This window comes from Carassius auratus, chromosome 27, assembly GCF_003368295.1.
Source record: "Carassius auratus strain Wakin chromosome 27, ASM336829v1, whole genome shotgun sequence".
Classification (NCBI taxonomy): Eukaryota; Metazoa; Chordata; class Actinopteri; order Cypriniformes; family Cyprinidae; genus Carassius; species Carassius auratus.
This window is the reverse complement of record NC_039269.1, coordinates 24,622,343-24,647,476: the sequence shown is the minus strand read 5'-3', so window position 1 is coordinate 24,647,476 and position 25,134 is coordinate 24,622,343. Positions and strand designations below refer to the sequence as shown.

At 38.7% G+C, this 25,134-nt stretch overlaps 1 protein-coding gene across 1 annotated transcript; it reads left to right on the top strand.

The window, feature by feature from the left end:
• The first annotated feature begins 7,589 nt into the window (after positions 1–7,589).
• Positions 7,590–21,314, top strand: LOC113046008 (far upstream element-binding protein 1-like). Its single transcript, XM_026206828.1, has 19 exons — positions 7,590–7,768; positions 8,364–8,457; positions 12,103–12,138; positions 12,229–12,268; positions 12,354–12,400; positions 12,484–12,555; positions 12,651–12,708; positions 12,801–12,963; positions 13,076–13,174; positions 13,269–13,367; positions 13,464–13,566; positions 13,742–13,978; positions 14,075–14,235; positions 14,402–14,547; positions 14,659–14,735; positions 14,880–15,005; positions 17,487–17,546; positions 17,821–17,978; positions 18,243–21,314. The coding sequence occupies exons 1-19, from the start codon at positions 7,676–7,678 to the stop codon at positions 18,249–18,251; spliced, it is 1,878 nt and encodes a 625-aa protein (XP_026062613.1). The 5' UTR covers positions 7,590–7,675; the 3' UTR covers positions 18,252–21,314.
• The last annotated feature ends 3,820 nt before the right edge of the window (positions 21,315–25,134 follow it).

The window sequence follows — 25,134 nt, the reverse complement described above, 5'->3', positions numbered from 1 at the left end:
CTCGTCACAACCACGCTGTGTATTGTAAATCATAATGTTTTATACTTTAAATAATTGTGTAAGTAGTAAAACAACACAAATGGGGTAAAAATGCATTTTAAGTTTAGAAAGATTTTAAGTCTCTGTCACGGTGTCTGGTCTCTGTTTCCCTGGGTGCCCACTAGTGGTCTCACTTCCCCATGGGTACCTCACCGCAGGCACTACAATTCCCAAGCCTTATCAAGTACTTCATAAAAGTAATTGCACTCCTGTTAATTGCACTCAGGTGTCTTCACTTGATAGTCATTTCCCTGCCTATATAATCCGGTCTGTTTCCATTTGTTTTCATGGACTCCCTTCTTTCTGTCACCCAGTTTCCTCATCTTCCGAGTTCCTGTTCCCGTTCCTGTTCCTTTCCTGTTTGTTTATTTGTTGGATGGATTTATGGTTTTGACCCCTGCTTGTTGATTTCTCTTTGGATTACCCATTAAAATCCTTACTGCGATTGGATCTCTTGTCTCCTGCGTTGCACTGGGTCTTAACAGTCTCCCCTCCCTTGCCTCACGGTGCTTTGGTCCAAATGCCTGCTTTTCTCTTTTACATCACCTACACACACACAGAGACAAGTCCGGTGAGAGAGATGTCAATAGTTAAGGAACTCCAGTAAGGCGGTCAATGGCTATTTTATTCACTTAAAAATAGGATGAAGTGATTTTTTTTTTAATACATGATGCTAATGTATTTTTCGAGTCTGCTATGTTAGTACCGTATTTTCCGCACTATAAGGCGCACTTAAAAGCCTTTAATTTTCTAAAAAAACAACAGTGCGCCTTATTTCTAAAATAGGCCATTCATTGAAGGTTAGCCTTATAATATGGTGTGCTTTATAGTGCGGTAAATACGGTAATAATAACATTACATGCTAGACATAAAGGGTTGCCAGGTGTTCACAACAAAACTACTCCAAATTAACTGCATTTCAAGGTGGTACCCCTGTAAAAATCACGTTCAGGGTGCTAAAATAATGCGTCAATCCATATATATAATATCACTTCAACCCGTGGTGTGGACATGAAAAACATCCTGCGGCAACAGTGGTAAAGTAGCCCAATTCCACAGGAAAACCACAGACTTGGACTTGGAAACACAGGTGACAGATAGTAATGTCTACAACGGACACATTGCTGTCTCAGCGCGACCACAACAGCTTGAAGTTGTCTAATGTGGTATGGTATCCTGATGCACTAATAGTAGTACATCTTTCCTCTGTGTATACATATCTTTACAAGTAATTTTTTTTGCTGGATTATTTGTGTCCCCTTCAAAAAAATTTCTATAGAAATTGTATGTTTATTGTCACCCCCCACCCCCCCAATGTTAGACGAAATTTACGCCCCTGGTGGAGGGTGTCATTTAGGGCAAAAATGTTTTGCGTTTTTTTAAATAAGGTTGATTCGATATCTTTTCCGGTATTTATTTCAGTACACATTTAAAACAAGACCTACTTAACAAGAAACTTATCATTACTCTTCACCACTAGATATTACCCCTTAATTACATTGCCCGATGTTACAACGGAAAGCCTGTCATTAATTCAGCGATTATCATGGTGGAGATACTGTTGATGAGAACCAAGAACAAAGCCATATTAATGATTTGCAATGCTCTAGTGAAATGCTGCAAAATCTGCAAAAGCATTTGATATCACGCATAAGGCGCCATGATTTCCGCAATCGATGAATGAATGGCGGATGGCACTGATGAGGCTAGCGGTGTTTTCAGCTTCTGCCATCTCACTATGATGATATGAAATGAATACACGGATATCATCTCTAGCTGCTCTGAGAATCACTTCATTAGCATTTTACCATTTCTTTTGAGAAAACTACCACCATATTACATACACAGCAGCTGCAAGTTCCTCATTTGTATTAAAGGTCACGTTTTTCGTGTTTTTTTGAAGCTTTGATTGTGTTTACAGTGTGCAATATAACATGTGTTCTTGTTTCGCGTGTGAAAAAACACAGTATTTTTCACACAATTAACTTATCTGTATACCGCTGTTTTCACTGTCATAAAAAACGGACTGATGACTTCCTTGTTCTATTAAGTGCCTCCTTCAGAAAAACGTAACGAGTTCTGATTGTGCCAGCGGTTCCTGTGTTGTGATTTGACAGCAGCTGAGCGCACTCTGCCCTCCTGGAAACGCGATTGGGCTAGTTTTGGAGTAGTTTTGAGAAGCAAGTGGGCAGGATTTGTTTTGAAAACAATCTGAACGCACGTGCTGGAGATGTACTTCTAATCACAGAACGCCTTTACTGACGAGATGCACACGAAAATCGCATTCGTGAACTGTTAAACGCACCAACTTGGATAATAAAATACACTTACCTTTTGCGGTCCATAAAAACGCCTTTTCCAGACAAAAAGGGAACTGCTCCATCTTTCAAGAATAATCTTTGTGCGAATCTTGCATTAAACTGATTGAGATTGAGGAAGCTGTCCTCAGCAAAATGTGCTGCACATAGTTTTACATGTGGATTATAATTTTCGGGAACCGAGTTAAACATAAATTGTAACCATTTATCTCTAAGTACAGCGTCCCTGGGAAGACCAAACAAAGGTGATTGGACTCCGAGATTAAAATAACAGCGTTTCGACGACATGGCGACAAACACACTCTACAAAGGCAAATTCTGTTAAATAAAATATCTCGCTTTGCATTGAACTTTGAGCTTTAGAATTTTACAGATATTATTTATACTCTAACAACAACATTACACACTAACTAAAGTTTAAAGCATGGGATCACGAAGAATGGGACCTTTAAAACTATTTTCACTGATAGTTTTTTCACAAAAAATAAATAAAATAAAAATCGAGAATCGAATCGGGACATCTGAATTGTTACCCAGCCTAGTGTCAATGATCGTCAACAGTCTTTCCCATTATTGTGGTTTCAAAGAACAAGTGATACCAAGAATAGATACTGTAGGGATGGTCATTTATTGAAACTCAAATGTAAATATTCTGATATTTTGAGATACTGGGTTTTTTACATTTTAGTGAGCTGTAAGCTGAATCATCAAAATTAAAACAAACAAACAAAAAATAAATAAATAAATAACCTTTTGTAATGTTTTATTTTCCATGTAATGAATCTAGAACAGGGATTCCCAAAGTGTGGTGCGCTGCCACCAGGGGGTGTGCGAGAGGAAAAATGTAATGGCGGTCTGTTTTTTTTAAAGTGGGATTTTCCATACAATAAAAACATGAACAGTAAACATTTCATTTGTAATCGCTTTTATTTTAAATAAAAAACTATAATTTATTCGTTTTCGTTTTCGATGCAATCTTCTTCTTTTATGTACTGCAGGCTAATATGCGTGCCAACTCGTTTCATTCATTCCATAATATATAGTATTATAAATATGCTTAACTGGCTGAAATCAGGGAAACTGTCAAGTCGGACTTCTTATGATAAAGTTGTTAGTCATGAGGAGAGGGGCCAAGAGAGAGTGGGGATTTGGAGGCAACATAGACGAGAGTGTGGATCTTCTGTAACTTCATTGCAATTTAATTCAATGTACTGTCGTTCTAATTTCCATAACCGTTGTGTTATAGTGGTTCTCAACCTTTTTTTCACACTGGGCCGATCTATGGTCCAAGTGCAAGCGGATTGCACAGGTTCGAGTAGCAATGGGCTTCTTCACACTGCCTCCAAATGTGCAATTGTGCTTTTGAAGCCTACTGACTACGCGCACCTGTCCGCGCGATCATAAAAAATCGGAGGTACGCGTTCGTCCTCTCAGAGCCTCCGCACACACTCTCCCAATGACGATGTTTACGTCACGCCTACCTAGCGGTCCATAACGGTCTCCCCCCACTGACGCGGAGAGTTTAACATAGGCTTAGACGCGCACGGGAGCATGACCCTGAATCGCGACATTGCAGAAAATGTGCGTTCACAAATGTAGCCTATGTTGGTCCAAATATGGAAAGGACATTCAAATTTAATAATATGAGGTTCTTTCCAGAGATGTTTTGCCACATTTCTTCAATTAAGGATGATTGCTATGTAATGGTGTTTCCATTTGTCTGAAATTCAAGTAAAATGCGGGGCAAACCGAAAATCCAGCACTCTCCTTCACTACTGATATTATTTTTTAATAATGTTCATTCGCTGGCATTTTTCACATTTCTTTTTTTTTCTCCCTTAAAAACAAAATTGTCCATTCTGATGCTCAATTTTACCGAACTAATGGCTGTTGATGGCTATTTGAATTGAATTCTGCCAAAGTTGGCGCTTGTGTTCGTATAATACGTAATGTTATGTGAGTAGGTCTGCTCATGTCTGAAAATAATATATGATACACAAAATAATTTTAACAAACATAAAAAACATTAGGCTATAGCTTATATTTCTTAAGTACATTTTTAAATTAATGTAAAAAATAATAATAATAATTGTAAAACTAAAAAAAAAAATCAATGTGTTCAACATGGTGGGCCGCATTTGAATTCGTGACGGGCCTCGGGTTGAGATGATCCTGCTGCTAGCTCCATGGTCATTTAATAGGCCTAGTCTATAGAGCATCACAGTCCCGCCCACAGCTGGTGCCGGAAGTAAAAATTCAATGCAATTTATGCATTGACATTTGGGGTATAAGCCATAAAAACGTAACCATACATGGTAGACTTAAAACCAGCCAGGGCTGTACTAAGCGATAGTATATGCTCATATAAACGCAAAAGGATCATGGGGCACTAACCTTGTTTATAAATGCCTTTTATTCGCGATGTCTTGGCTAAGTCATTACCCACAATCCCACAGTGATGCATCTGATTGGTGGAGCTCGTGTAACCCTCTGGCTAAACCCCGCGAAGGTCCGTGAAGACTGAAGATCATTAATTAAAAAAATAAAATAAAAACTTGTGTTGCGTTTTTGCACGTTAGACTTATCAGTGCAATCATGATCTCCTTGGCTGCCATGAGAGTTTTGCAGGGAGGTTGGTAACTTAGCTAGGCTACTGTAGCCTTCATATGATATGAGTCATATCAAGCATTTTATAATGCCACTGTCAAAACAATATTTAGCCTAGGCATACCGTTTTGTGAATTTACTGAACATTTGTGTAATGGCAAAGACATGTGTTAATGACTGAGCGGTGATTGCAGTCAGGTACAAAGCACTGCACCGTGTTAACCACTTTCACACACGCACACAATATAAAATACACGATGATAAATATAAAAATAAATACACAATACATAAAATACTATTTATTTACACGATTGTTAATTCACTTCATTCACTATATAAAATAAAATTCACTGGAGGGAAAAGTTCGCGCGAGCGGCCATCATCAGATTTGGAAGTCGCTCAAAAGGCTTGTTCGCGGTTGTGGCTTCAGTCATAGACAGTAAAAGAAATGGACACAGCGACCCCATTGGAACTCAACTGAGACAATTGAAGCCCATTTTTAGCGTTTTTAGCACTTCCTTTTCTGACGCGCAGACTCAAACGAAGCTTGACGACATCAGCAACCTGTCTGACAGATGTAAATCGTCTAGTAGCTGTGCGTGCAAACTGCCATCGTTCATCTTGCAGAGACGGCGAGCTTGAGCGGGGAGTTCTTTGGCGTGAGTGAGCAGGAGTAAATATTCTGATTAATTATTTTGTATAGTATTTTAAAATGTAACGGCATTACGCCATATTAAGTTAATTGCCTGCGAGCTTCTCCTCCTGTCTGTATGGTAATGCGACAGAGAGTCAAGTGGTTATGATGCAATCGTTAGCCTATTTTTTACAAAAACTATTTCTACGGGGCCATAATGTAACACAGAAGGTAATGGAGCCCTTTATACATTGTCGTGTATCTTTAGAAATAAATAATGGACAAACGGAGTCTTTAAACGCCTCAGATGTAAAGTTATTCGCTGTCAAAGTGACGCCAAAATGAATGGGAGTCAATGGGAATGCTAACTGTGCGTTCACACTGCCGGCGTCGAGCAGCGGCGAGGAGCGGCACGGCGCGACTTGGACGTTGAGAGCGTCGAGGAGAGTTGAAATCAAGGCAACCTTATGGTAATTAGCTATGACGCGGATGGGCAGCAACCAATCGGAACGTAGAAGTCCACCGCTTGAGAGGATTCCAGAGAACGCAGCTCCGACTACATTAGTTCCCAAGCACAATGAAGGACAGGTCGATTATCGCTGTTTCGCGTTTGCAATAATCTATGATGTGTCCCTGTTTGCGTACAGGGACATAAATAATAAATTAAAAGTGATACGTGGACCAAGGTGTCTGAGATTGTTCATTTTAAGTAAAGGATCTTAATATTTCGTCCACAACAATATTTAATGAGGTTAACTTATAACATTACTCTCCTTGTGGTTAGTCTGCCCGAGATCAACAAGCTTGTTTGCTTTGCGGCCGCTTTATATACAAAATAAGCATTCGATCTACATCAGAGCGTCTGAGCGCTCTTGAATCTTTCTGCAGCGTAGTGAGCAGAGCGGCAAGAGCGATTTGTAACGCTCTCGACGCCGGCGGTGTGAACGCACAGTAATAGTAGAAGTTCTGCTACAAGATGGCAGCACGCAGCCGACTTCAACTTCCGGTCGACTTCCTTGCCGCCTGGCTTCAGTCGAATTCAATGAGTCGCGGTGGTTTATGGGATGAGTAGTTCCTGCGCTCGAAATGAAAATATGTACACAGTCTTGTACCTTTTACTTTTTTTGGATTTTCTCTTAATTTTTTCACTCGAAATTATATGTTAAATGCTTATGAGTTCAGCCATAGCTGGTTATCCTCACACATGCTCTAAAACTCTTTAGATACGGATTTTTCCGAAAGTCAATGGGAGAAATGAATGGGAAATTTACTTCCGGCACCAGAGCGCTCTCGGGCTGTGGGCGGGACTGTGATGCAATGTTTCTTTTACACAACTGCAAATAATTTTTTGCGCACGATTAAACGATTATTCTTTATATGGCGATAAAATACAGCTTTGTTGCATTTTTTTTTAAGTTGGGATTGGGGGTGCGCCAACCCGGTTGGGACATAGAAGGGGGTGCACAGGAAAAAAAGTTTGGGAACCGCAGATCTAGAATATATGAAAGTTTCACTTTTTGAATAAGTTACAAAACAAAATGAACCCTTTTCCCCACAATTTTATTATAATTTTTTTAGATGCACCTATATTAAATGGTATTTAACTAGTCCGTATCACTGTGAATAGAAGGAGGATCTTTGGGAGTTATGGTATGTAGAAAGTAATTTGTTAATGCTTTTTTTTTTACTTTTAAATTTACTTTTAATTATCGATGGTTGAAGGGTGAGTAAAATAATGCCACATTTTTCAAAATGCTTATTATTGCGGTGATAAGAGCGAATCTTTTGCGGATTGTTTACATTGTAAATGGAAGCTACTCCCAAAATTTGCGCAAAGCGTCATGGGGCGTATAGAAAAAATATGTGGACAGACAGAACGAAATGTTTTAATATTGTGGTGTCTACTGTAAATTTGGAGACATTGGTAGATTACGGAAAGAAGGACTTTTATCGTATTTCCGCGTTTGTGTATCGAGCGGAAGTGGGAACAGGATCGAAGCGGCTTCAGTCAGTTCTTTTCATCACTCTCGCGCGTACGGCCATTTTCCTTCAGCTCGAGAAGATCGTTCCCTCAATCATGGCCGATTACTCTAACGTGGCTCCACCGTCATCAAACTCCGGTGGAGGGATGAACGACGCATTTAAAGACGCCCTTCAGAGAGCCAGACAAGTGAGTACTTTGGAAGCGTCCGAAGGTATTTAGTATCTTAAAGCTTTCAGTTTAAAATGAACGTGAAACGTAACCGCTCGCTAGCTAACGTGCTAGCTTGAGGCCTTGATGCGTTGCAACAAAGAGGTTTCAGTTGTGTGCGTTTTTTCTTCTGTTTAATTTATTCTTTAGTGTTTTATTTTAAAAACTTAAGTGAAGCAGAGTGTGTTTTGTGGAATGATGCGAACGTTCCAATAAGTTAAAACGCAAATTAAATGTTGAAACTACGCATTATTAGACATTTTTTAACTGTAGTTTACGTATACGAACCATTTATTTATAGCTGGAAATAGGTCCATAGACGTAGGAAGACATTCATAAATGTGTTTTTGTTAGTGTTTCTTTTCGTCCAAATAAATGGCTAAGCCGCGTGCAACTTCCTCCTTTTTTGATGCAAACAAGTCTACCTAGTTTTGTCCAGGACAACAGTAGCGACTCTGTGCAGGCCATACACTGTACAGTCTTGTTCTGATCATACACGTTTGTCTACACAGACTTATATTATTTTATTGTATTACTGTTTATATGTTGACCGTGCATTTCACTATTATTTTAGATAGCTGCAAAGATAGGAGGTGATGGTGTACCCCACTCTCCAGTATCCAATGATTTTGGTTATGGTGGACAGAAGAGACCCCTTGAAGATGGAGGTAAGATCATATGTGCCTTGTAATGGGCTTTGTTATTGTGCATAATGGTCCACATAAACAACATTGATATATAACTAACTTGTTTAATCCTTTTTTTTTTACGTGTGCTATATTTTATTTAAAAAATATTTCAGTAATTGTTTTTTTATATTTTCAGTGGATTTCATTGTACTAAAGAGTTTTCATTGCTTCTAAAAAAAAAAAGTGTTTATAAAAATATATCAGTTTGTTTTTGTGTTTTGGTTTCTTTTTGCCTAAAAAAAACAGAAGCTACCATTGAGCAACCCCTAAAGGGTTATTCCACCCCAAAATGAACATTTTGTAATCACTTTACCCCCATGTTGTTACGAACCCGTAAAATAAGCATATAAGCATTGCCTGCGTGAGGCACCTTGCTTCTGGCTCATGCTGTTCTGTAGTTTATTAAAAGTTAATTAGACAGTAGATAGATCTGAATGTGTTACGTAGGGCTGTGCAAAAAATCAAATGCGATTTTCATGCACATCTTTCTCACATTTTTTTGCACAGCCCTAGTGTTGCGCGTCCATATTATACCAAAATACCTAATATTTGAAAACCACTAATGTAGGTGCAAAGTAATTTTCTGCCAGCAGGAGGTGCTTTAAGAGTAGGAGAGGTTTCTCCAGTAACAGCTATAAAGCTGTGCTGAGCTCACAAACAAAGGGCCCAATGAAATCATTTGAATTTTTTTTTTTTTCAAATTCCATTTTTTTTTCTGGATTCCATTTTTTTCAATTAAGTTCTAATTTTTAATACTTTTTCATGATTAAATTAAGGTGTATTAATCAACAAACTTATCTAATTTATTAAAAAAATAAAATGTGTACAATTTTTTCTAATTCTGTTTTTTTTTTGCATGTTGTTTCTTAAAATAGCCTTATGAAATGTTTTAACTACTATAAACATGGAAGAAATGTTGTGTGATTTAAACCTTAAAAAAATTGTTTGATTATTTTTAGTAGTAGTATTTTTTTGACGGGTTGATGTGAACACCTTTACACCAGTGGTTTCCAACATGGTGCCCGCGGGCACCTGGTAGCCCGCGTGGAGTCTCTGAGTCGCCCGCCGAGCACGTTCTATAAATAGCCTGAATTGTAATCTTTCTTTTTTTTTTATGATAATGGCATAAAATGAGAAATTAACTATTGGTGACATTTCATATACCATTAAAACCTATTAAAATAATTCAATAATTAAAAACATTTAGAAACCTGCACGTCTCTCTCTCTCTCTCTGCGTCTCGTGCGCGCACCTCTCGCTCGCTCGCTCTTCGTTTCGCGCGCGCGCACCTCTGTCTCTGTCCAGCTTTGCCAGACGTACGATAATTATCATATTTGTACAATAATTTTTACCTATGTACAATGTACGATCAATAATGTACGAGAATTTCAGAATTTTATGAAAATGTAAATGTTCCAGTCATAGAACTTGTTTACTCATACACGAAATCGGCTCATTACAGACACTCTAAATGCGTTCGTGTGCACCTCAGGGTGTGTTAAGAATACAGGAGTCCCCTGCTCTAAAGCCAACGAGCACTAGTTGCGGTCCATGACAGCAAGAACCCCTTCAACATCTGGCAACACGCAGGATTCCGATGACAGCGGCTCAGATGTGGAGTTAACTGCACCACGCAGAAACAGCTAAATTCCTTCTTCACTGGACGCGACAAAGCAAGTGCTAAAAATCATTTTAATATGTTTTAATATGCACTGCGACGCAGACAGTCACTGGGATAGTATTTTGTCTCACTGCTTCCGTCCAACAATACGCCTTGTTATCTATTGTGGTAATTTGCAGGGCGTGTCAAAATGTTGTTGGTTTAGAATAGATAACTCTTTTGACTCGTGTACGATAATTTTAACTTCTGGTACGATACTTGGACATTTCCAATCTGGCAACACTGTCTCTGTCTCTCTCTCGCTCTGCGTCTCGTGCGCGCACCTCTCTTGTTCTCTCGGCATCTCGCGCGGCAGAGCAGCAGCATTTTAATTTAGTTGAACACAGATATTATGTTGCTTTTCTAATTTTACATGCAAGTATAGCCTAAATCATTCAGTCGCTATTTCATATTTATGCCGTTGTTCTGTCTCCCTTTCCCCCCGTGATTTTGTCTATATCGCGAATATAAGATGACCCCCCATTTTTCAGCCTATTTTTAGGACAAAAAACTTGTCTTATATTCGGATATATACGGTAATCATAAATTCATTTGTCATAATATTTAACAATATTACTGTTTGTTGTTGTATTTTTCAAAACTTTGTGTGTGTGTGTGTGCCTATATCAAACAAGTAGCCCTCAAGACTATTTTATCCCTTCAGGGAGCCCTCACTCACAAAAAGGTTGGAGACCCCTGCTTTACACTTCTGTGTACGTGATGACGCTAGTTTTACTGAAATCAAATGGTCAATTGCTCATGAAGTGACTCTCAGAGCAGTTGTGGAGATGTTGTTCATGTGTTCACGTCCTCATTTAGAGAGACGACAGAAGCTGAAATCTTCACGTGCGCTTCCATGTGTATAATAGACGAAGCCGCGCTTCTGTGCCATTCATTAACACAGACACGCAGAACATGCAAAATTCATATTTAAATAGACTTTTCTGGCTTAATATTTACAGATATTAGTTCATATTTGATGTAAGTGCAATAACCTACTTTTGATTAAATAAAATTTTGGCAAATTCCGTGACGTTCTGCGTTAAACTGTAAATTTAGTTTTTATGGCTGGATTCCGCGATTCTGTCCGCGTTTACAGCATCATGGAAATCATAGGGCCCTACAAACGCTGCTTTATCAGGCATTACATGCAGGATGAAATTAAAATGACATCGAAAATTTTCTAAAAACAGTTGGTTACCTTCTGAAATACAGTGATATAAAAACACTCGCTCTGTTTTTTGATTTTGAAACATGCAGTGCTCATGTTTCTTCAATGAAGTCAAATCCATTTGGAAAATATATTTGTGGTGGTCAGTTTTAATATTATGGCAGCCCGCCACAAATAAATCAATGTATGGCAAACCCTGAAGTTGCCAGGATAAGTTGAAACATGAAGAAAACAATGGAAATTTACTTGAAACTGAACTGAAAAATGAGTCGCTGTGAACCTCTGCTGAATATGTGGGCATTGCACTTTCTTTCTTTAACAGTAATTCCTAAAGTTTTTCCTATAACCTGCAGATGATAGTATTCAATCCCCTACACATGGCCCAATATCCAGAAACCGGTTATAATTAATTTAGGTCATTTAAATGATTTTTTTCATAAGCCAATTTATGGCGAAGTTGAGTAATTATGCAGTAAATCAGTAAATGGGTTACAAACTACCAGATATACACAAAACACAGCAAATGTATAGTTGAGAAAAAAAAAAATATATATATATAGAGAGAAAGAGAGAGAGAGCTTGTATATTTATGCAATCGCTCTGTAAAAGTTTGGGGTCCATCTCACTCCAAGGACCAAAAATGTAAACCTATTAAAGGGTCAATTAAGGGTTAAAAGTTTTAGTCTGATATTTAGAACTTCTATAGTTAGCAGTACTACTAGATGTTTTGGGTGCATTTTTTTTATCTAAACTGTTTTGGTCTTTTTTTTCCTTTTCTTATTTTTTTTTATAGATCAACCAGAAACGAAGAAGGTTCCACCAAGTGACCGTAAGCATTGCTATTTCTAATTTGCTATTAGATGTCTTTTTTTAAAAGATGTGTCCATTACTCATAAGTTCATGCTTTTATTTGCTCCAGCTTTTTCATCTGTAATGGGAGGCATGGGTGGCCCATCAAGGTAACTATTTTTTATTTTATTTTTTTTAATAAAATATTAAATGCAAAACTATGTATTTGTATCATATTATCACATCTCTGTGCAGGTCTATATCAGAAGAGTTCAAGGTTCCAGATGGCATGGTTGGCTTCAGTGAGTTGATAATGAACTCGGAAAAAGAAATATCCATTGCTACTTGCTTTCGAGGACAATGCTAATTAAACCCTTGTTTTCAGTTATTGGAAGGGGAGGTGAACAGATTTCAAGAATACAGCAGGACTCAGGTTGCAAAATCCAGATTGCTCCCGGTGAGTCAAATTGCTGTGTGCATCTCAGTCTGATTGTTGTCAGCCGTTTGGAGAGAAAAAAAATGACAATGCTTATTCTGCACTCTACCCAACAGACAGTGGTGGCATGCCAGATAGGTCAGTGACATTAACAGGCTCACCTGATGCAATCCAGTGAGTATCTCCACACATTTAGAACGTTTTCAGTTGATTTGAGTATGGTGGGTTTTAGAATATACATACAAAAATATACATTCCTTTAATAGGGCTGCAAAGGGAATGCTCACAGAGATTGTAGAGAAAGGTAGACCTTCTCCAGCATTCCACCACAATGATGGATCAGGGATGTCTGTTCAGGAGATCATGGTCCCTGCCTCCAAAGCTGGTCTGGTTATTGGAAAGGGAGGAGAAACTATCAAACAATTACAGGTAAGGTGAACAAATGCCGTTAAACCATTTATTTGGTTGGAAGTCTACTTTTTTTTTTTTTTTTTATCAGACATTTACTTACTAATATAATTGTTCAACATTTGTGTTGTAGGAACGTGCGGGTGTCAAAATGGTCATGATTCAAGAAGGGCCCCAAAACACAGGGGCTGATAAACCACTCAGAATCTCTGGCGATCCTTTTAAAGTTCAGGCGAGTACTTTTAACCCTTTGCAGCGCTGCATTGAAATAATTCCAAATTATGGACTGTACATCTAAATATTTTTTAATTGCTTGGTCTGTACAGCAAGCTAAAGACATGGTGATGGATCTGATCAGAGATCAGGGTTTCCGGGAACAGAGAGGAGAGTATGGTTCTAGAGCAGGCAGTGGAGAGAGTCTGGATGTAAGTACTGCTTCATGAGAATAATGTTTAGATTTTGTGATTTTCATTTTAAATGGAAATTTGAAAAGCAGTTAACGTTTTATGCTGTTGCTTTAGGTCCCTGTGCCAAGGTTTGCAGTGGGAATTGTGATTGGCAGGAATGGTGAAATGATCAAGAAGATTCAGAATGACACTGGTGTGAGGATTCAGTTCAAACCAGGTGCGTAAGAATATGCAAATCTGAATAGTTTTCTTACCTTTGTAAAAACGAAGCCCTATGTAAGCCTTTAAAATGCTGTTTTTTTTCAGCTTGTTACTCACCCTGAAAATAGCCAAGGAAGCTGGCACTGAGTTAAAACACCAATCTTTGACATGTATTTTTTCTTTTGATTCAGATGATGGCTCCACACCAGAGAGGATCGCTCAGATTATGGGGCCTCCAGACAGGGCACAGCACGCAGCAGATATCATGACTGACCTGCTGAGGAGTGTACAGGCTGGAGGCCCCCCTGGTCACGGGGGCAGAGGGAGGGGACGTGGACAGGGAAACTGGAACATGGGACCTCCTGGCGGCTTGCAGGAATTCACTTTCACTGTGCCTACCATGAAGACTGGCCTCATTATTGGCAAAGGTTAATTGATATTTGCTTTTCCTTGTGATGTGCAAATTTTATATTACCTAAATTTATATTAAATTAACACTTGATTTATTATTTTTGTTCCTTCAGGGGGTGAAACCATTAAGAACATCAGCCAGCAGTCAGGAGCCAGGATAGAGTTACAAAGAAACCCTCCACCTAATTCGGACCCTAATATAAAGATCTTCACAGTCCGTGGATCACCCCAACAGATTGACTATGCCAGACAGCTGGTTGAGGAGAAGATTGGAGTGAGTACTGCGATTTCCCAGGCCTAACAAATTTTTGCAGATTTTTTGAAAAACATAAAATGATTGTCTTTCTGACATGTTGCTCCGACACAGAACTTATTGTATTATAACTCTATTTATTGCTTATTGCCTGGTTTATACTAAAAATAATTTTGTTTTGTCATAGGGACCAGTTAGCCCTATGGGTGGCCCTCATGGTCCTCCTGGGCCCCACGGAGGTCCTTCTCATGGCCCTCCCGGTCCACCTGGACCACCTGCTCCCATGGGCCCATACAACGCTGGGCCCTATGGCCAGGGCCCTCCTGGACCACAGTAAGGACTTTTTCCTTCTCAATTTTAGCATTTGTCTGTGTTTTCACTCGGGCCTTTAGGTGCCAATTCATCTTGAAATGAACTTAGTGTATCTTATTTTTTTATCCTCAGTGGTCCCCAAGCACCATACCAGGCTCAAGGCTGGGGCAACGGATACCCTCAATGGCAGCAAGGACAGCCAGATCCCAGTAAGTGTTTGTCCCTTAGCCATACAAACAAGGTTTAGTTCAGAATCATCCAATGCCCATCCACATTGCTAGTTAAAACTGATTCAGCTTCAGTTGTCTGTTGGAAGGAAGACAAAATGGGCTAAGCTCTTGTTTGTTCTGCAGATAAAGCAGCAGCTGATGCTAATGCAGCCGCATGGGCAGCCTATTATTCTCAGTACCAGCAGCAGCCCCAGGGCCCCATGACACCAACATCAGCCGCCCCTGGCACATCCCAACCCAATGGACAAGGTGTTTTTCTTTTATATACAGATAAACCTGCACTCCACAAAACGGTCACCCTCCTTTCACTTTGAGCTTCTGTTGTGCAGTAGAACTTGCTAGCCTTTCAGTGTAGCCATAACTGCACAGTACAAGGTTGCTTTTCTAATGGTCTTTATTCATTATTCTGGGATGGCCTTTTTCGACTAGCACCCATGGACAGGGCATTTTCTGAGACACTCGACCTGTTTGTGCAAAGTGCGCCATCTAGTCAGGTGGAGGACTTTCTGCAGCCTTTAAAAGAATGGTTCTCAATTTCTCAAATTGTACCATTTCTAACAGGTGACCCGCAAGCTCCAAGTCAAAGTGGACAGGCAGATTACACCTAGGCCTGGGAGGAATATTGCAAGAAATTGGGTATAAATATTTTGCCAAATGTAGCTTGAGGTTATTTTCTTTGAGAGATCAGGTTAAATAGCAGCAGGGCTTGAATAGCCAATCAGTCCTGTTTTACGTTTGGGAGTCTAGAGAGGCAAATTAGTGGCGTGAGTTTTGTCTTTGGTGCCCGTCCACAGAAATATTGGTCTCAATCCCTGCTGTTCAGAATGAGGAGCTGTAGTGTCTCAGGAAGAGTAGGATTAACACACCGAAAAACCATGAATAAGATTGTACTGCTCAGTTTTGTGCATGTAATGGATAAATGTGTACACCTTCTCAAATTTGTGCCCGTTTCAATTAGGGCTGTCACTTTTCGTTCGAAAATCGATTGCACAATCGATCGGACCAACCAAAAAAAGTTTTGAAAATGAAAATAGGGAATCGATTTTAACCAAACTATTAATTTTAAAATAATATAAAAATATAGATGTAACAAAACTCACAAACAAGCAGAAAAAGAAAATAAAGAATTCAGAAAGTGCAGTAGGCATTGCAAAAGCTAGACAGAAAATACCAGCAATTTTACACGCATATAAGACCCAGTGACTTCGAAAGCGACCTCTTACAGGAGATGCGGAATTATGAAAAGGAGTCACCATTGCCAGCTGACAGCGACCCGCTTTTGTGGTGAAAGATTGGCAGTAATACCACCACCTTGCACAGCCTAATTGCCTTGAATTGCCTAAATCATAAATGCAGCCGGGTTGAAGCCTACAGTGATGTTTTTCATTTATGTTATGGCAGCAGTCACCTCTGCATATATATTTTTTTCGAGAATGCCTGTTGCACTCCTGTTGCTGTTTGTTATTTTGCACGAAACTTCATGCCAATTAGAGCTGAAGATCTTTGCCCGTCAGGTTTGGGCTTAATTTATATCATCTTGCGCAGGCTCTTTCTTGCGCTCTGTTTGTGAGGTAAATGAGCGGTCATGTGATGTGTTTCCATTAGCGTGAGAAAGATGTGAAATGGATGCTGAGTAGGTGCAACGGAGGCTTGCCTCTGGCGAAAATATGTTTTGGTTGCACCAGCAACTAAAGCAAAGTCTGAGGTGTGGAAAATTTTGACCATGTTTATAATGAGAATAATGAGTGAATAATGACACACCATCAGTGACTGGAGGAACGCGCTGAAGACATCTACAGTGGATTCATTCATTTTCCTACTCAAAAACATGTAGACCTAGCCTAATCTCTGTGAGTAAAGGTTTTTCAAATGATAACTCTATTCATTGAGGCTTAAATCGTAATGTGGACAGAGTATACGCTAATGTTGGCATTCTTTTATTAAATGTCAGCTGCTAGTGGCGAAGCAAATCCGGCGGAGCCTTTATCTTATATTCCTTATTGCCAAATACCCATCTTAATTTAAAATTTAACTTAATTTGTTAAAGACTCGTTTTTATTGGTGCGTTGGTCTATTTCTAGGCTAAAGGAGCCTATGCCTAAGAGTGCTGAGATGTTAAGATGTTACAGAGGACTTATTTTATTTCTTTATTCCAACTTCCAAGTGGCCTAGTGTGTGTGCGCATATTTGAATGTCGTGCTGTAAACGGGTTCGGGCTTTTAAAAAGCTGTCTATCAAAATGTAGCCGGGCTCGGGCCGAAACCTGTCGGGCTCGGGTCCTTTCGGACCTAACTTTTAAGGCCTGATTACAGCTCTAATGCCAATAAATAAGAAAATTGCTGACTTACGCATTTCCAGCGCTCTCTTTATGTTCGTCCGATATTTGGCTTTGAAAAAGGAAACTTATTTTTTTTTTTTTTTTAGACATGGAAAATCGATTTTACAATCAATTCAATGAACACTTATGTCTTAAAAATCGAAAATGCTTTTTTCACAAAAGTGACAGCCCTAGTTTCAATGCCAGTTGTACTTAGTTTAAAATCGCTGACATTTTAAACTAAATCTTCAATTCTGATGACATTTTATTTTTATGAATTTGGTGGTAGACTTGCATGCAGTATAGTTGCATGTTTTTACCAGAATTGTCAGTAATTCAGTAAAGATACCTTCAGTATAACTGCTCTAATGTTTAAGCTCATGATTAATGTCCGTTTAATCATGTCTTTTCAGGTCAAGCACAGCCTCAGCAGGACTACACAAAGGCATGGGAAGAATACTATAAGAAACAAGGTAAGATATCGTAGATGTAGTTATTTTGATTTCTGATAGTTCTGGGCAGCTGCAGCTCTTTCACAGTCCTCTCCAGTAGAGCTGCTGTTGACTCGGGTGCCCTACAGTAAAGTAGTGGGTTTCTGTCCCGCCACTCGGAGGTAGTGTGGCTGGGGTCGTTCCCCCTCTTACAAACATTGCCATGGAGTAATTTATCTTTAAATCAGTCTTGTGCCAGATTATTTTTCTGCTTCACCTCCCATCTTTAATGCTTTGGGTTTTATTTTTTTTTCAGGTCAAGCTGCGCCTCAGGCGGCTGCAGCAGCCACAGCGTCTCAGCCAGGAGGTCAGCCAGATTACAGTGCAGCGTGGGCAGAATACTACCGCCAACAGGCAGCGTACTATGGCCAAGGCACCCCTCAGGCGATGGGAGCTGCACCCCAGGCTCAGCAGGTACACTCCCACTCTGCTCCTTGCTTTTTGCGCTCTTCACATGGTAGATGTGCATGTGAACGGTTTTTGCCCCCCCCCCCCCCCCCAACATTTACTTCAACAGGTTCAGCAGGTTTCCAGAAGAGTCATCGATACAACACGTAACCAAACTTTCCTCCTCAAACAGGCTTTTTATTTTATTTTTTTACTTTTTGGGGGAGGGTGTTGGATAAATGTTTCTGCTCTTAACATGATGTGTATTTCTTATGTATTTCTTCTGCACAGGGCCAGTAATGTGAAGTGGACATAAAGTAAATGCTACATTGTCAGAAAAAACCTTTGTTAAATGTTTGGATGCAGACGCCATGATGAAGATCTTTATTTCATTGGTTTGAGTGTTTAAACTAGATCGCAGACCAGCTCCAAAGTCAAGTATATATATATAATTTTTTCCTTTTTGTTTTGCCACTCTTGTAAATGAATGGTTTGTTTTTAGTTGGGTAATTTTGGTCATTCCAGCTCCTGTATCTCCTGTATCTCATGTAGTTCTGAGACTTAACTATAGTCCTTTTCATGTAAATCATCTCAGTTTTAATATGATATGCCTGTTGTGTTTTGCAATAAAACAATGAAACCTCCTGTGTTGGTAAGTGGGGTGCAAAAGTTGGGTATGTTTTGTAAAATTCATTTCCTGTTTTGGGATGGGGGTGGGGGGGTATGCAAATTTACGGAACAAAAATGTTGCTCTTCTGTTTTTTTTTTTTTTGTTTTTTTTTTTCAACTCTCTTACCCTTGGTTTTTTTTGTTTTTTTATATTCCTGGTCTATTTTAAAGTCACAAGTAAGAGATCATTGGGTATTTGACATTGCTTGTTTGACACATGGACAGCTGTTTTTATGCTGCATTTTCCTTGTTTTTTTTTTTGTTTTTTTTTACTGGTCATTGCTGTGGATGTAGGTGTAGGCAGATTATCTAAGGCAAGGTGATTTTGTGTTGGCAAGGTATGTGATTCATGCAATAACCCTTCAGTGCTGTAGTGTTGCTCATTCTTGTATTGCATTTTAACTGGTTTGTTGAGGTAGTGTGCACTGTTAATGAGAGACATTTCCTCCCTCACAGGCGAGATTAGGAAGGCGGTAAGCAAGTATGCGTCTTTACATAAACTGTTCCTTTTTATATTGTGACTGCAGTCATGTTGCAAGTATTTTAGATTGTTCTCCCAAGTTTGCTCCTTTTTTACAGGGCAGGTCAAGTGTTCTGATCAACAGTTTTGTCTTGCGAAATTACTTGTCCCCATCCTATATTTTACATGTCTAAAATCCACAAACTGTGTATATATTTCTATCAATATTGCTGGCATTTTAAAAAACATTTTGATACGATTAAAAAAGCTCGAATGCGAAAATGGACTACTTTTTTTCTGCCCATTGTCTGTTAGCATTCCTCCAATATAGGCCTATAGGTTTTTGGAGACTCTGGCCTCCTACACCAGTGAAATGAGCTCTCCACTGTAAGTACAAAATGTACATGATTTTGCGGCCCAATTTGTGTTTGCTGTCAATGCCTTGTCTTTGACTGAATGAAACGCAATGTATATAAATCTCTAAATGTTGCCCTTTTTTGGGTAAGTATATCAGGGCTGTAATTTTTGATTTGACATGTTCAAGATAATGACCTGACCCTTCTTCACATTGGACTGTTATTTTTTTGTCGTAACAGCATTGTGTGATATTTATAAATTGAGACACTGCCATGTTGACACTGCTTTAATAATTTAGGACTTGTCTCTCAGACTTCTCATATGAAACCGTGAAGTGTACAACTGTGTTAAAGTCAATTCGTCTGTAGAAATGGCAACTTTTTCCATCTGCGTATGTGTGGTTTAACAGTGACTAGACATGCAAATCGTCTTTTTGTGATTTGACAAGTGTTTTATACTGCATAGCCCATAAAGACCGTCAGCAAATGGCCTCTTTCAAATGTTAATTAGTATTAATGTTCTATTTCTAAATATGTGCCTGACCTGTTTGTGATTAAGGTCATTGAGGCTGTCAATTTGATGCAAGTTTATTAATTTTTTTATTCGGCTGTTCATTAGTGAGCAGTGCAATGTCTGATCTTGCAGCGTCATCCCTGACCTTGCACCTTAGGTTCTGCAGCAATAACACAGGTAAGATTATCCTAAGAAATCAAAACGATTCAACCTGTGATCTAGTGTAATGCTTTTCACCTTTGAAACTGAGGTCAATTTGTGCCGCTGTTTAAATGAAGGATGTCTCTCGTAGTAGATAGACTGACGTACATCACAAATGTTAGAAGTAAGATTTCGTGGATGTATTTTTTTTCTGTCCATATCAACTGCATGGCCTTGACCTGTAGTTCACAAATGTTTTCCTCTGTTGAAATCTAACTAGAATTATGCTGTTTTTTTTTATTTTCCTTAATTGAAAATTTTGATTTTGATTTGCCCATTTGTTAGCTTCCTGGTAAGTCTTTAGTGTGGTTCTGTTCTATTCTTACGTAATGCATGCAAATGCAAAATGATCCAGTTAGCCCTATGAATGCACTCACTGATAACTGATGTATACTGTATGTATGCTCATGTTTCATTGGTTTGCAAGCTTTCTTGTTGCCACTCTATAGTGCTAACGTTTGTCCCACATTGCTGCCTTCATTCTCACTCACAGTGTTGAAGATGCTGCAGGCGTAGTTCGTAGAATCAGGTCCTGAGCTAGTTTGTCCGTAAGGAGGAATCCTTTGAGTCTGTCCCTCCGCTGAACGTAGACTGTTCAAGGGCTCCAATTATAAGGTAAAAATATGAGGAATCTGTCATTGCAAAGTCAATGTTATTGTTAGTTTAGGGTGATGCCAGTTAGTTTTGATTATAGAAATGTAGCCATATGCCATATTATTGGTTGACTAACGGTTCTATGAAATGTTTTGAGTACATTCTTTGCCTTTTGTTGATAAGCGTAGGGATTTTATGTGCATCAATGCTGTACAGGTGGACCATGACCAGGAACTTTTCTTTTTTCTTTTTAGTAGACATTTGCCAGGCTGGTTTTTGTTTGTTAAACAGTTTCTTTAAAACTAGTCTTTATTCATTGCTGCATATCGTTTTGTATGCATGCAAGATGTTTCCTTTTGAGCAAATTGTTCACAACAGAATTCAAGGGGGTCTAAAAATGAAGAGAAAATCGGAGGCTATCTGAGAAATTTGGAGCATGCCTTTTTGAGGTAAAACTATCATGAACTGTTAAAGTTGTTGAATGTACTTTTGATTTTTTGCGGAGAATTGTTGGTCTGAAATGTTAAAGATTGCTGCAATTGTCATCAATAAAATTGTAATCATTAAAATTGCCTTTGAAGTTATTTCTTTATTGATTGATTTCAGTGTTCAACTAATACATACTTGTATACTGGCTTAATATTTTATGAACTAAATACTGCCTCAAATCCACATTTCCAGCTCGTATGTGTAATTATCATTGCATCATTAAGAGTAAGGAAGTCTAAATTTAACTCGTGGCCAATGTTTAACAAATTCCCATAAAAATGTTGGATACTCTTAATTGGCCTAGATGTGACAATCTCTTATGAATAGCGTCCCTTTTTCAGAACTAAAAATACAGAGTGAAAACTTTCAAATCTCAAAACATCAAGGACTCAAAAACTCAAATCATTCTATGTGCAATTCATTCATTAAAAGTGAATTTGAGTTACTGGAACACCACATGAAAGGCCATATATATAATACATCTGTCTCTTTTTACCTGCTTCATTTAATCACTACATAAACTCTAAATAGCATGACACTAATAGTGACTTGGAAAACAAGAAATATGATGTGGAGTCAACTTAGCACCAGTAGGCAGTGAGTTAAACATCCATGAAAATGTGAAGTATGAGCGAGACAGATGTAGCTCACTGAACCTGTGCTTCCAGCAAAGCACTGGGTGGGTAATGGCAACCGTGTGCCACTACAGCCATTTAGGTGACTGATCATGTCAGTAAATAGGCAAGAAGCAGTTCAGAATGTCTGTGAAGCAAGTGTCCAGAGTACAGTAGCACACTTTATGCAGATCTAAATGTCCTATATGAAGAACCAGCACATGCTCCTGTGGACAAAAGATAATTTTGTTCCTGAACGACTACATTCAATAAAGCTGACACTGAAGGCATTGAAGATTAACCCTTGGGAGTCCAGTGTACCAAGCAGAGCCCTGACCATCAGTATTAAGTCCGGTGAACACTGTATCTTTTTCTAGCCCACTCAGGGTTCTTCAGATTCAGCCATAGAGGGCGACTACCCTGGAGAATTTAATCTCTATTCAAAGACTCATGAGCAAGCTAATCAAGGTATAGAAAATTACAGGTGGGTAAGTTTGATCACGTTTGGCCTAAACTCTGCAAGACAGTGGACCTTCCAAGGCCAGATTAGAACTGTACCCTGCTTTGGAGCAAGGGTATCTAGCCCTATAGAGTTTAGATTAAACCCTAATTAGACAACAGAATATCAGAATTAGCAAATACTGTTGCTGATGTCTGGCCCCACCTTTCTTAATTCCTTCATAATCTGTCAGATTTTAGTCAGTGGTCTTAAACCCACTTAACTCTGAAATGTGTTACTTACAGTACACGGAAAAATAAATCCTTGCTGTATACAGTGCAGCTTTGCCAGGAAATAAGTGTCTCCAAGACATTCCAGCATTTCAGCTCTGTTTTAACAGACCAGTTAACAACAGTCTACATAAAACATATCAATTTAAAGAATTCCACTCTGCACAATATTCGCAGAGCTGTTCATAAGCCACATTCAAATATCCAATGCCATCTACATACAATATAATCTAGTTAGTCTAATAAACTATATGAATTGAATAAATCGATGACTGTGTATATAACTGGACTCCGGCCATGCTAACCCCAGTACTTGACATGGCGTCAAACTGAAATTAGTGAACCTACACACAGGAGCGTGATAAAAATGCTAATTTTAAAAGAAAATAGCACTTAGAGGCTTTTGCATCTGAACTCTGCATATGAGGAAGTAATCAATTTACACTATTTGAAAATTACATTTTATTTTAAAATGTGCACATTCACTCATTCATATGTCTATAGTTGAAAATGCAAATGTCTCTTGCCACACTAATTTATGATTTAGGCTATATGAATCATTATCGCATATTTTCATATCAAAACGTTGGAAATTCATAAAAAGCTGAGTAGTTTGCATTACTAAATATTCTATTACTGTCGATTGCTGAACATTTCTATCATAAAACAGTTTTCTAATACAGTACTACTTGTATCTTTCCAAAAGGCCTCAAATTTAGGCCCTATAGCCTGAGACGCACAGGCCCTAGACCGGCCCATGTCCTAAGCCAGTCTTTTTTCCCCCTTCTCCCAAAACGATCACTTGCATTTTTTTCAGTGGATATGCCATAATTTTTGCTCATAAACGAAAAGCAATGCATCATTCGTAATGGTAAAGGGTCTTCTTTTATTTGTGTGCACTCACGAAATCAACAAAACGTTGCCCTCTTATAAAATAAAGAAAACAAACATGATGCTCTTTCTGCCGTCTCATCTTGAACAGGAGTAGCTCACAAAAATGAACCAAAACTTAGCGAATAGCCTACATGCCTCACAGACATGATAAATAAATAAATGTGTGTATATATATACACATTTATATTCTCTATCAGTCATATATATATATATATATATATATGTGTGTGTGTGTGTGTGTACAGCGAGAGGGAGAGAGAGAAAGCTTTAAATGACTACTTAACGAAATAAAACAAATCACAAACAAAACCTCTTTCATTATAATAATAATTCGTAAAGATGCACTTCTCTCTAGGCGCGCCTAATTAAGAGGTGGCGAGTCAGGATCGGCATTTATGAAAGCAGCACAGTTATACTTAATTTGGAACAATGGGAGTATAACAAGTAGTTTTAAAAAAAGAGGCAGAAATCTCTGCAGGGAATGAACCAGACTTACTCTCCTTTCTCCTCTCCTTCACTTTAGCCCTCACTGTTCCCTCTTTCAAGCAAGATCCTTTTTATTCCAGCATGTAAATAGTTGTAAATGTTCTTTGTATATAGTTTTTATATTTTTTTTATTTGATTTGATTTATTTTGTATAAATAAATGTCCGATACAAGGAACAAAGGTTTTGTTGTGTTACTTTGTGCACAACACAGTAAATCATAATTTATATTTGTTACATAAAAATATTATTTCTATGTTAAGACTAGAATACTTGGCAAATATTTGTACATTCATACTAAGTATATCCTATTGCAAATACACTCACAATAGTATAGTAAAAAATAGTTATTTGTGTTTGGACCAGTGTTGTGGTATAGTGTAATAAGAATGGATCAACGAGGCAGGGATTACTTTTGGAGGCTGGCTCCATTTATCATTTGAAAACAAGAAAACTATTACAATCTAAACTTAAAAAATGATTGAAAAATTATGAATGATTTACAAGAGAGGTTGAAAAGATGTGATTATTTACAATATATAAACGGTGTTAATCAAAAGAAAAAACAAAAGGATGGGAATATTTACTAAGCATAAAGGACATAAACAGCATAGGATATATGAGTGATCTCCCGAGGACAAGACGAAAGTCCAGTAATTCTGAATAATTCTGAAAATTATCAGAATAAACGGTGGTTGAAATCACAATGCTGCGTGACCTCAACCAATCAGAAGCACCTCCCACGATGCGAATTCGCTTCTGTTTTGAAGTGAATTTCACGGGCCAATGAAGCGAGTGAACTCAAAATGTTCAAGCGTCCAACTACTCGCAAATAGCAAAATTTATTCACACAAGTCGCATCTGGTGTGAATGTCCCATTAGATGTCTCCCAGCCTGTAGCTCAACAGATGTCTCCCAGATAAGTGCCATGCAACAGCACCCAGGAGGAGGCAACACTCTGAGTGGAGTGAGCTCCCTCCCACAGGGGGCACGGCTCACCTTGGGATTGGTACGAAAAGGCGATGGCGTCCACTATCCAGTGGGCCAACCACTGCTTGGAGATAGCCTTCCCTTTCTGCTGACTTCCAAAGCAGACAAGGAGCTGCTGAAGCTCTGGTTGCGGTCCACGTATATGCGTAATGCTCTTACAGGACACTGCAACACAAAGGCTGGGTCTGC

Bases quoted from the DNA above. Each gene is read 5' to 3' on its own strand.
- LOC113046008 (XM_026206828.1), top strand. From the start codon at position 7,676: ATGGCCGATTACTCTAACGTGGCTCCACCGTCATCAAACTCCGGTGGA. The intron at 12,709-12,800 runs GTGAGTATCTCC...TTCCTTTAATAG, and splicing joins GGCTCACCTGATGCAATCCA to GGCTGCAAAGGGAATGCTCA. The intron at 17,547-17,820 runs GTAAGATATCGT...TTTTTTTTTCAG, and splicing joins AGAATACTATAAGAAACAAG to GTCAAGCTGCGCCTCAGGCG.